Here is a 12,157-nt window from a genome sequence, read left to right as displayed (position 1 = left end):
GTGTGGGTTCCATTACCATTTGTTTGAACAAAGCCCCTTGCAGGGCATCCACTATTTCTCTACTATTGTTAGATTCTGCAGAAGGGATTCTCCAGTCTACATCCGGCAGATTAAAGTCCCCAACGATCACCACTTCTCCTCTCTTTCCCATCTTTTGGATGTCTTCAACCAGATTTCTGTCATGAGACGACCACTCAAATCATATAAAGAACACAAGGAATGTACTGCCCCCTTCAAGGTCCTTAGCTGCTGGATTCAGGCTTCGACTTCTCAGGGACTGGTCCTGCCTTTGCTTTAATAGATCTCATTTTAGACCCTATTGGCAATCTGAGTGTGTACATTATGATGATGTTCTCATACAGAGAGCTGTACAGCATACATATTGGAAGTATCAGTTCTAAAATCTCCTAGACAAACTGGGGGCAGGGGATTTACTAAGCTGTGATATTGTAACACAGGAGGGTCGAAATATCATGCAGGATGCCCCCCCCCCCCCCGACAAATACCTGCGGGTGTATCATGGCACAATTTTTTTATCGTGGGACGAACACATGATAAAAGTCATGCTGTGGTACAAGACCCAATCTCACGATGGCAGCCCTCTTCAGCTGGGGCTGCCATCGCGTAAAAGGCCCCAAGGCCTTAAAATCACCTCCCCCTGTCCAACAAAACCTCAAAATTCCCTCCAGGGTGTCTTATTGAGACCCCCATTCCCCCCACTGCCTTCTGAGGCAGCGTGGACACCTCCCCCCCAAAACAAAACATGAGCTTTCAAAAAGCATGGCCATGGCCCCTTCCCTTCCTAAACCCCCTCCCCTTTTTCATAAATTGCCCATGATGTAAGAAACCCCCCCTCCTTCCAAAATCCTCCCCCGCCCGAGCAGTCCTCACCCCCCTCCCTCCAGGTTCAAATCTAAGAAGATCCTTGGTGTCTAGTGGCCCTCCCAAGCCCCTCCCCCCACCAGAAAAATAAAGACCATAGTGGTCGGGGGGGGGGGGGTACCCTGAACCCCTTACCTGTAAGAAGGCTCATTGGTGTATAGTTTGTGGTCTGGAGCCCATCCCAGCTCCGGCCCTGTCGTGATCTTCGCCCCTGTCACGTGAGAAAGGCAAAGTCAGATGATATTATTTTGGGATGCTCTGTGCCCCCTCTATATATTCACCAATGAGCCGCCTTACAGATAGGGGGTGGGAGGTCAGGGTGACCTCTCCCCTATTCCGCCAGGGTCTCTTTTTTTTTGTTGGGGGTGGGGGGAATGGTTTGAGGGGCCACTAGACCCTGGGATTTTCTCAGTTTGTACCTAGGGGGGAGGAGGTGGGGGTTGGTGCTGGGTGGGGGAGGATTTTGGAAGAGAAGAGGTTTTTTTCCTTGCATCTAGGGCAATTTTTATGAAAAAGGAGAAGGACGGGTAGAGGCTGTGCTGTCTCCACGTGGTATGAAAGCTCATGCCTTTTTGGGGGATCCTTGCTGCCTTGGAAGGCAGCGAGTGGGAGGCGGGCAGGGATCTCAAAAGACTCCCAGAGGTCTTTTTCTCAAATTTGGGGGAGTGGGGGGTTAGTTTTCAGGCCACTTGGCCCTTTAAATTTTCCTGCAGGACCATTGAGGACTCGTGTTTGCGTTCCGATGCTCCCACGGGAAAATAGCTACACTTCCATCAAAAGTGATAAAATAATGGAGCTGACTTTTTTTTTCTAGGGCAGTCTGGTTATTTTATTAGCATAGGATTAGATATATATGAGTTGCTTTGCATAGATTTACAAAATTCATGCATGCAGATGTCATCATGCAAAGCAGCTCATTATAATAGGGGTGGGATTCAGGCCCAAACGTTGTGCAATATCATAGCGATATGGTTATATCGCGCATTAAAAGCTGTTTAATGCATGTTGTAGCCATCTCGCAGCTTAGTAAATCTAGGCCTCGTATTTTAGCAGTGGGGACAATGAAGGGAGCAAGACATTTTAGACCACGTTATTTGTATTCATGACAAACTTTCAGCTTCATATATGCATCCTTAATCATGATATTTACATTAAGCTTTTTTCTTGATTCTTACTTTTATGACGTTATTACAGATAGTGCCTGATTCATTGGTACGGTAACTTTCAAACCAGCATGCGGGTAAACATCAGCGCGTGTATGCCAGTGCGCCCCCCAGGGATGCAGCCATTTTATAACTTGTACATATATATGCGCATTATAAAATAGCCTAGGTGCGCACACATTTGCATTCATTTTTAAATTTACATGAGAATAAGCCTGCAAATCCCGCTTTGACGGCGTTGGGGGAAGGGGCACACGTCCCCGCCATTGCCAGTTTCTCCAGTTCATCCACCAGTTCGCCCAGTTAACTAGGTCCTTAAAACCCCTCATGGACTGCTATTTTTTTTTTTTTTTTTAATATTTACACCTTCATAGCAGAAGTAAACTTACATGGCACTTGACCAGGGCATGCACCAAGTAGTTGCATGCATATCTCTTGGCCCTGCCTCGAAATGCCCATGCCCCACCCAGACTCCACCCCTCTTTCAATCTGAGTGAGATGTGCATGCTGCCGGAGATACGCGAGCACTTTGGCGGCTTTTAAAATTCGGTGGGCGTGCGCCAGCCCGACTGGTGCGCACATCTCTAATTTGATGTCGCATTGGATTTTTTTAAATTTACCTTTAAAGTTATTCTCCTATCCTGTCTCTACGGGCAAAAAAATCTTAAAGTGAATCGGGCCTATGTTCTCAAATGAAATATAAAGTGCCTTTAGGATGTAATAAATTACAGTACTCTGGCTGTTTCCATAAAATTGCTGTGCACTGCATTGTGGGCACCTACCAGCTGCTTGAAACTCTGCATTAATGATTCTTCAGCTAAAGACAGAGGTTGCAAAGGAGGTGGCAAACGTAAGAAGAAAACAGCATCTCTCCTCCTTGCAGTACTATTGTGCACTGAATGCTCTCCAGTACAGAAAGAGAATTGCAGTGATGGAGCCCATGCTGGGATATACTCGAGGACAGGTATGTGAAGCCAGCGTACTGCAACGATTACTTACTTGGTCAAAAGAGGACAGTTTTCAGAGGCATTCATGCAGCTAGATAGCGGTTTACCCGGGGAAATGTGCCATCTGAAAGTTGCCAGTCCTCTGATGCTGCTAAACGTATAGAACAGGGAGACGCGATCCTGGGGGTGTATATTCCCGCACAATAAAGGAGATGCAGCATTCCCCGGGTACTTTGTACCCGCAAGAAGTTTTTAAAGTGAAAGTATACGCATGCCTTCTTCTTTGAAAACAATGCAAAGTTCGTGGGTAAGAGGTTACCTGCCAGCTTTGTTCCCAACGCAGACTTTTTGGAAGTTGCCCCTTAGTCTGTTGGGTGGCCATAGAAACACGGAGTAACGCTTCAGGCTTGGGAGCTGGTCCCTGCTTTGTTCATGCAGGTAAATGCAGCAGTTGCATAAATGGGAACTTGGCCTTGGCTTCATTTAGTTTATTCTAAATGCCACAACTTGGGTGCACCACCATACAAATGAAAGCAAGATAGGTCAAAGGGGTTTGGGTTCATTTTTAGCCTGGAAAAGAGCAGACTGAGGAGTGACGTAATAGTAGCCTTCAGATACATAAAGGGGGAGAATTCCAGTGATGACCACGATAGATGGTTCTCTTTCCACTAAGGAAAGAACGAGAAGTACTGGGTTTAAAAATACAGAGGGGAATATTTAAAACTTAATAGAACATTTTAGCTGGAAGGATGGTCAGTAACTGAAGCAAGTTACCTAGGTTGTTGCTGGATTTTCTTCCATTGGAGGTTTGCAAGCAAACATTTTGTCTAGGATGGGGTAGGTGCAGTGCATCCTGTCTGCAGGCAAGAGAGGACTAAAAATGACCTCTTGAAGTCCTTTTCAGCCCTATTTGGTGCCTTCTAGATAAGGGAAAGGTCCACGTCTGATAGAAGTGGATTTATCAAAACTGCAGGTGTGTTAGGACTGCGAAGGCATTATGGGCATTATATTGAAGCTTGTATGGAACTGCTTCATACTAATTTGGTCATTTGGTGGAGCTGAAAGAGATTGTTTCATTGACATACAGCTATAAACTTGACTGACTCTTTTGAGATCTTAGCGTTTTTCATACATAAACTTTCAATTATCTCTTGCTATTTTTCAGATTTGCTTTCTTAAGAAGGGGGCAGATATGGTTTCTCAAAGGATGGATGACTTTTTATCATCTGTATCAAACAGGATTCAAAGGTAACATGCTATAGTGAATGTACATTTCCTAAGAATTCCAGCAAGTACTATCCCCTTCCCGTAAGACCACGTGTAAGATGATACATTGTGGGAGAACTTTTCAAGAGCGTTTGTGTGTATAAAATGGCTTTTTGAAAATTGCTCTGGAGGTTGTACATGGAAGAGTAAGCACACAGGCCATTTTGCAAAGAGACAATCTGAAAAGCACAGAAATCATTTACAACATGTACTTTTAAGAACGGAAAAGTATGCATGTAAATGTTCACATGTATATTTTTACCTGTCCCCGGCAGGTGTAAATATGTGCACCTATGCCATGCTAAGTTAGAGCTGAAGTACTTTGAACAAGTGGAGACTGTTAAAAAGTTGAGCTCCCTATGTGTACTTTTTTCTGCTATATTCCAGTTTAAAAACATTTAGTTAAATCATCTCTTCCTGTATTAGCTGGAGTTTTCAGCACAAAGTGCACCAACTTTAATCTTTGGTGAGCAGGTCCCTGCTTCAGTATCTCTGTTTTTGGAAACTTTGTACATTCTTAACATTTCAGATAGCTAAACACATTAGCATAAATACTGGTGAGAAAGTGGAATTCTGCAGTGGGAAAATTGTTTGTAGATAGTGTTACAGGACTATCTGCCCATTGTGCTTTTGATGCCTCATATTGCAGAGCTGTTGCTGTTTAGGTCAGCATAGAAAAGTGGTTATATTAATGATAGAGCACGGGGCGGATTCCCGCTGACTACCGGCCTGGGGATTCGCCGCCCCGGAGATACCACTTGGTCTGCCGAGCACGGTTCTGTCACAGCCGCGCTCGGCAGACCACGTGACTAGAGCAACCGGCCCACCGGGGGATGCCCGATCCCCCGATGGGCCAATCCGCCCCTGATAGAGCATAAGCCCCTGATAGAGTATATAAATGTACAAGTCGAGTCCCAACTTCAGACTGGCAGCCCAGGTGCTGCCTTGGAGGAAGAAGGTCTCATGATGGGAGAACACCAACCAGGTGCATCAGGAAAGGATCCTGTAGCAAGGACCTGCTCTCCAGGTGATGCATTGTCCTTTCGCACTGAGGATATCTCCCCAAGGCCTACTGCCCAGGAGGGAAGGGTTAGGTCGGCCGTCATAGTTGGTGATTCAATTATTAGGAATGTAGATAGCTGGGTGGCTGGTGGGCGTGAGGATCGCCTGGTAACATGCCTACCTGGTGCGAAGGTGGCGGACCTCGCGCGTCACCTAGATAGGATTTTAGACAGTGCTGGGGAGGAGCCGGCTGTCATGGTACATGTGGGCACCAACGACATAGGAAAATGTGGGAGGGAGGTCCTGAAAGCCAAATTTAGACTCTTAGGTAGAAAGCTTAAATCCAGAACCTCCAGGGTAGCATTCTCTGAAATGCTCCCTCTTCCACGTGCAGGCAGGCAGAGCTCCGGAGTCTTAATGCGTGGATGAGACGATGGTGCAAGGAAGAGGGATTCAGTTTTGTTAGGAACTGGGGAACCTTTTGGGGAAGGGGGAGTCTCTTCCGAAGGGATGGGCTGCAACTCAACCAGGGTGGAACCAGACTGCTGGCACTAACCTTTAAAAAGGAGATAGAGCAGCTTTTAAACTAGAACAAAGGGGAAAGCTGACAGTCGCTCAGCAGCACATGGTTCGGAGAGAGGTATCTTCAAAGGATACTAATGATGCATTAGATTTAGGGCATCCTGACAGTGAGGTTCCAATAATAAGAAAAGTAGTCCAAGTGCCTGTAACTAAAAACTCACCTGAGCTAAAAAAATTCTAACTTATCCCTATCAATTAAAAAGCAGAATGAAAATACAAACAAAAACAAACTTTGAAATGTTTGTATGCTAATGCCAGAAGTCTAAGAAGTAAGATGGGAGAATTAGAATGTATAGCAGTGAATGATGACATAGACTTAATTGGCATCTCAGAGACATGGTGGAAAGAGGATAACCAATGGGACAGTGCTATACCAGGGTACAAATTATATCGCAATGACAGAGAGGAGCACCCGGGAGGAGGTGCAGCGCTTTATGTCCGGGATGGCATAGAGTCCAACAGGATAAACATCCTGCATGAGACTAAATACAAAATTGAATCTTTATGGGTAGAAATCCCTTTTGTGTCGGGGAAGACTATAGTGATAGGGGTATACTACCGTCCACCTGGTCAAGATGGTGAGACGGACAGTGAAATGCTAAGAGAAATTAGGGAAGCTAACCAAAATTGGTAGTGCAGTAATAATGGGAGACTTCAATTACCCCAATATTGACTGGGTAAATGTATCATCGGGACACGCTAGAGAGATAACGTTCCTGGATGGAATAAATGATAGCTTTATGGAGCAATTGGTTCAGGAACCAACGAGAGAGGGAGCAATTTTAGATCTAATTCTCAGTGGAGCACAGGACTTGGTGAGAGAGGTAACGGTAGTGGGGCCGCTTGGCAATAGTGATCATAATATGATCAAATTTGATTTAATGACCGGAAGGGGAACAGTGTGCAAATCCAAGGCTCTCTGCTAAACTTTCAAAAGGGAAACTTTGATAAAATGAGAAAAATTGTTAGAAAAAAACTGAAAGGAGCAGCTACAAAAGTAAAAAATGTCCAAGAGGCGTGGTCATTGTAAAAAAAAATACCATTCTAGAAGCACAGTCTAGATGTATTCCACACATTAAGAAAGGTGGAAAGAAGGCAAAATGATTACCGGCATGGTTAAAAGGGTAGGTGAAAGAAGCTATTTTAGCCAAAAGATCTTCATTCAAAAATTGGAAGAAAGATCCAACAGAAGAAAATAGGATAAAGCATAAACGTTGGCAAGTTAAATGTAAGACATTGATAAGACAGGCTAAGAGAGAATTTGAAAAGAAGTTGGCTGTAGAGGCAAAAACTCACAGTAAAATCTTTTTAAAATATATCTGAAGCAGAAAGCCTGTGAGGGGGAGTCAGTTGGACCATTAGATGATGGAGGGGTTAAAGGGGCACATAGAAGATAAAGCCATCGCAGAAAGATTAAATGATTTCTTTGCTTCAGTGTTTACTGAAGAGGATGTTGGGAAGGTACCTGTACTGGAGAAGGTTTTCATGAGTAATGATTCAGATGGACTGAACCAAATCACGGTGATCCTAGAAGATGTGGTAGGACTGATTGACAAACTGAAGAGTAGTAAATCACCTGGACCGGATGGTATACACCCCAGAGTTCTGAAGGAACTAAAAAATGAAATTTCAGACCTATTAGTAAAAATTTGTAACCTATCATTAAAATCATCCATTGTACCTGAATACTGGAGGATAGCAAATGTAACCCCAATATTTAAAAAGGGTTCCAGGGGTGATCCGGGAAACTGCAGACCGGTTAGCCTGACTTCAGTGCCAGGAAAAATAGTGGAAAGTGTTCTAAACATCAAAATCACAGAACATATAGAAAGACATGGTTTAATGGAACAAAGTCAGCATGGCTTTACCCAGGGCAAGTCTTGCCTCATCATTTTTTTGAAGGAGTTAATAAACATGTGGATAAAGGTGAACTGGTAGATGTAGTATACTTGGATTTTCAGAAGGCGTTTGACAAAGTTCCTCATGAGAGGCTTCTAGGAAAAGTAAAAAGTCATGGGATAGGTGGCAATGTCCTTTCGTGGATTGCAAACTGGCTAAAAGACAGGAAACAGAGTAGGATTAAATGGACAATTTTCTCAGTGGAAGGGAGTGGACATTGGAGTGCCTCAGGGATCTGTATTGGGACCCTTACTTTTCAATATATTTATAAATGATCTGGAAAGAAATACGAGTGAGATAATCAAATTTGAGAATGACATAAAATTGTTCAGAGTAGTTAAAATCACAAGCAGATTGTGATAAATTGCAGGAAGACCTTGTGAGACTGGAAAATTGGGCATCCAAATTGCAGATGAAATTTAATGTGGATAAGTGCAAGGTGATGCACATAGGGAAAAATAACCCATACTATAATTACACAATGTTGGGTTCCATATTAAGTGCTACAACCCAAGAAAGAGATCTAGGCACATTGAAATCGTCAGTTCAGTGTGCTGCAGCAGTCAAAAAAGCAAACAGAATGTTGGGAATTATTAGAAAGGGAATGGTGAATAAAACGGAAAATGTCATAATGCCTCTGCATCGCTCCATGGTGAGACCGCACCTTGAATACTGTGTACAATTCTGGTCGCCACATCTCAAAAAAGATATAATTGCAATGGAGAAGGTACAGAGAAGGGCTACCAAAATGATAAGGGGAATGGAACAGCTCCCCTATGAGGAAAGACTAAAGAAGTTAGGACTTTTCAGCTTGGGGAAGAGACGGCTGAGGGGGGATATGATAGAGATGTTTAAAATCATGAGAGGTCTAGAACGGGTAGAAATGAATTGGTTATTTACTCTTTCGGATAGTAGAAAGACTAGGGGGCACTCCATGAAGTTAGCATGGGGCACATTTAAAACTAATAGGAGAAAGTTCTTTTTCACTCAATGCACAATTAAACTCTGGAATTTGTTGCCAGAGGATGGTTAGTGCAGTTAGTATACTTGTGTTTAAAAAAGGATTGGATAAGTTCTTGGAGGAGAAGTCCATTACCTGCTATTAAGTTCACTTAGAGAATAAATAGCCACTGCCATTAGCAATGGTAACATGGAATAGACTTAGTTTTTGGGTACTTGCCAGGTTCCTATGGCCTGGATTGGCCACTGTTGGAAACAGGATGCTGGGCTCGATGGACCCTTGGTCTGACCCAGTATGGCATTTTCTAATGTTCTTAGGTATCGCCTACAGCTTTCTGAAATACAAGGCTTTCTGTCTGCTTTTCAGTGGGTTGTTTTATAACTACGCTTATAACCTGTGCCTTGCCAAAATGCATTAAGTTATGCAAATTTTCAAACCAAAATGATATGCATAAGTTGACTTTGCAAATTATCCTAAATAGCATGCAGAAACTAACCACGCATAGTTTCACCTCTTCTTGGCAGCATGCAGCTTGTGTAAGTTAACTATGTGCATGCTTTTTAAAATCAAAAGTAGGAATATCGCTCCATGGTGAGATCACACCTTGAATACTGTGTACAATTCTGGTCGCCGCATCTCAAAAAAGATATAGTTGCGATGGAGAAGGTACAGAGAAGGGCAACCAAAATGATAAAGGGGATGGAACAGCTTCCCTATGAGGATAGGCTGAAGAGATTAGGGCTGTTCAGCTTGGAGAAGAGACGGCTGAGGGGGATATGATAGAGGTCTTTAAGATCATGAGAGGTCTTGAATGAGTAGATGTGACTCGGTTATTTACACTTTCGAATAATAGAAGGACTAGGGGGCATTCCATGAAGTTAGCAAGTAGCACATTTAAGACTAATTGGAGAAAATTCTTTTTCACTCAACGCACAATAAAGCTCTGGAATTTGTTGCCAGAGGATGTGGTTAGTGCAGTTAGTGTAGCTGGGTTCAAAAAAGGTTTGGATAAGTTCTTGGAGGAGAAGTCCATTAACTGCTATTAATCAATTTTACTTAGGGAATAGCCACTGCTATTAATTGCATCAGTAGCATGGGATCTTCTTAGTGTTTGGGTAATTGCCAGGTTCTTGTGGCCTGGTTTTGGCCTCTGTTGGAAACAGGATGCTGGGCTTGATGGACCCTTGGTCTGACCCAGCATGGCAATTTCTTATGTTCTTATGTTCTTACTGTGAAAAAATAGCCTTCGGAGTAATCTAAGGAAATATTTCTTTACAGAAGGTGGTGTCTGCATGGAATGGCCTCCCTGTGGAGGTGGTGGAGACAAAAACAGCATCTGAATTCAAGAAAGCATGGGATAAACACAGGGAATCTCTGAGGGAGTGGTAGGGATTGTAAAGCTTAGTAGCTGGAGTGGCTGTGCAACCTATTTTATTTATTTATTTAAAGGCTTTTATATACCGAAGTTTAGCTAGCTGCCTTCACTCCGGTTTACAGGTAAAACAACATGTTACAGATTTAGAGGAAATTAACAGAAACAACTCCATATAAATTATTGAAAAAAAAAACCAATATAACTTTGACAATTTATAGAACGAGATTATTTGAAATTATGAAACACAAAGTTGCGGAACAGTAACAAAGTATCGGTTATGGGGAGATGAGGGAGGGTGGTAAAGCTGTGCGACATTTTAGGTAACTGATGTGGTAATGATATGACACAGACGCTGTCTGCCAGTTTTATGACTGTCTTCGAGCGTTGGCGCGGTCTAAAACTTACGATTAAATGTTAACATTTTAAGTAGTAATAAAGGATAACCTAGATAGGCCATATGTTCTTTATTTATCTGCCATGTTTCTATGTTTAAAGTATACATGTAAATTCCAGCTCCACTCCCACCAGAACATTATGGGGCAGATTTTAAAATCGAGGGTCGGTGCGCGCAAGGGGGTGCACAATTGTGCAACTTGTGTGCGCCGAGCCGCGCAGCCTGCCTCCGTTCCCTCCGAGGCCGCTCCGATTTCCTTCCGCCCCCCCCCCCCCCTTTTACCTTTGTTGAAGTTACGCGCACCGGCCGATGGCTGGCCCGCGACCCTGGGCATAGTGGCAAATGGCTACTCTGCCTGGAGGCTCAGGCCCCGCCCCGCCCCTTTTTGCAAGCCCCGGGACATATGCGTGTCCCAGGGCTTGCGCGCACCGCCGAGCCTATGCAAAATAGGCTCGGCGCGCGCAGGGTTTTTTTTTTTTAAGGGTTACGCTCGTAACCCTTTTAAAATCCGCCCCAATTTTTTTATGCACATAACCCAATTTTGTGTTAAATTTCATGTGCATATTTTTATGCATACAAATCCCACACAATTTTATAAGGAGTTATTATGCAATTTTCAAAGGGATTTATGTCCGGTAAAAAGGGTTTTATCTGTATAAATCTCCTGTCTGAAACATTGCCCCTCCTGTGCTTGGGTAAAAGTGCACGCGTAGTAAGATGTGGCAGGTACTTTTACCCACATTATAGAGGAGGTGTTCCTGGAGCAGGGTTAGGTTGGACAGTAAATTATGTGCATAGATTTGGATTTTCAAAACCCTGGTGTGTAGATTTAGTTGGGGGGAAAAGTAGGTGCAGATCCCTACCAATACGTTACCCTGAAGCAAGTTTTGAAATGGATAAAAGTATTCGTGATTTTGCAGCAATGCAGGCAGTTTGAAAATTGACCCTTTAGAAGCCTTTCCTGCAACTAAAAACTCCGCGGTGTTTTCTTGTGGAGACCGAGCTCCAGCTGGGAGTAGATTTAGCAGCTGAGCAAGAATGTGCCCTCCTGTGTGCAACGTGAGAATCATGCCTTTGTCTTTGTGACTTGTTAGAAAAATTTCCGCAAATGAATCAAAATGTTCGTGGTTAATAAATAGTCATCATTTCATCTCTATGCATCCCATTTCCTTGAAACTGCAGCACTTGCTTATGACTGCAGCCTTGGAGTATGATCCCAAATGTAACTGCTGATCACTCTGCCAAGGTTCACCTTGAACATTTTAAAAACAGCAAAGGAGTCGAGGAAGACATTTTGGTTTTATCTCTCGCTTTTTGCACAAACTGTATACCAGGAAGTGTTTGAAGGACAACTCGAGTATGTTAGCATACTGTACTACACTGGGGCAATGTGGTTTAGGAAAACAGAAAGAGAGGGACAATTTCGCAAGTTTGGGCAAAAGCAGCAGGTAGCCATGTTCAAAGTCTGATCTTCATGTTTCCAGTTACTAGACTTTCCCCCAGGGTGGTGCATTCTCCACAGGTAGCCTAATTGTCAGGACTCAGGTTGACGTTCCAGTTTGCATATTAAATTGAACCACTATAGTAGAGGAGAAGCCAACAGACAGACGGACCGATACAGTAAGGTGCGGTAGAAAGGGGTGCGTTAGTGCCGGGCGCACCCGCGTTTGCCGCACGCACAGTTTG

General features: G+C 43.6%; 1 protein-coding gene across 1 annotated transcript in view; it reads left to right on the top strand.

The window, feature by feature from the left end:
* APPL2 (adaptor protein, phosphotyrosine interacting with PH domain and leucine zipper 2) overlaps positions 1–12,157 on the top strand; it is a 92,778-nt gene that overhangs the window by 49,679 nt on the left and 30,942 nt on the right. Inside the window, exons 8-9 of the mRNA XM_029601533.1 lie at positions 2,863–3,009; positions 4,158–4,240. Of these exons, the coding sequence (XP_029457393.1) occupies positions 2,863–3,009; positions 4,158–4,240 (230 nt within the window). The remainder of the gene's footprint in view (positions 1–2,862; positions 3,010–4,157; positions 4,241–12,157) is intronic.

The sequence above is a fragment of the Rhinatrema bivittatum genome, chromosome 4 (genome assembly GCF_901001135.1).
Source record: "Rhinatrema bivittatum chromosome 4, aRhiBiv1.1, whole genome shotgun sequence".
NCBI lineage: Eukaryota > Metazoa > Chordata > Amphibia > Gymnophiona > Rhinatrematidae > Rhinatrema > Rhinatrema bivittatum.
Note: the sequence above shows the minus strand (reverse complement) of the source record. Positions and strands in the feature narration are given on the sequence as shown.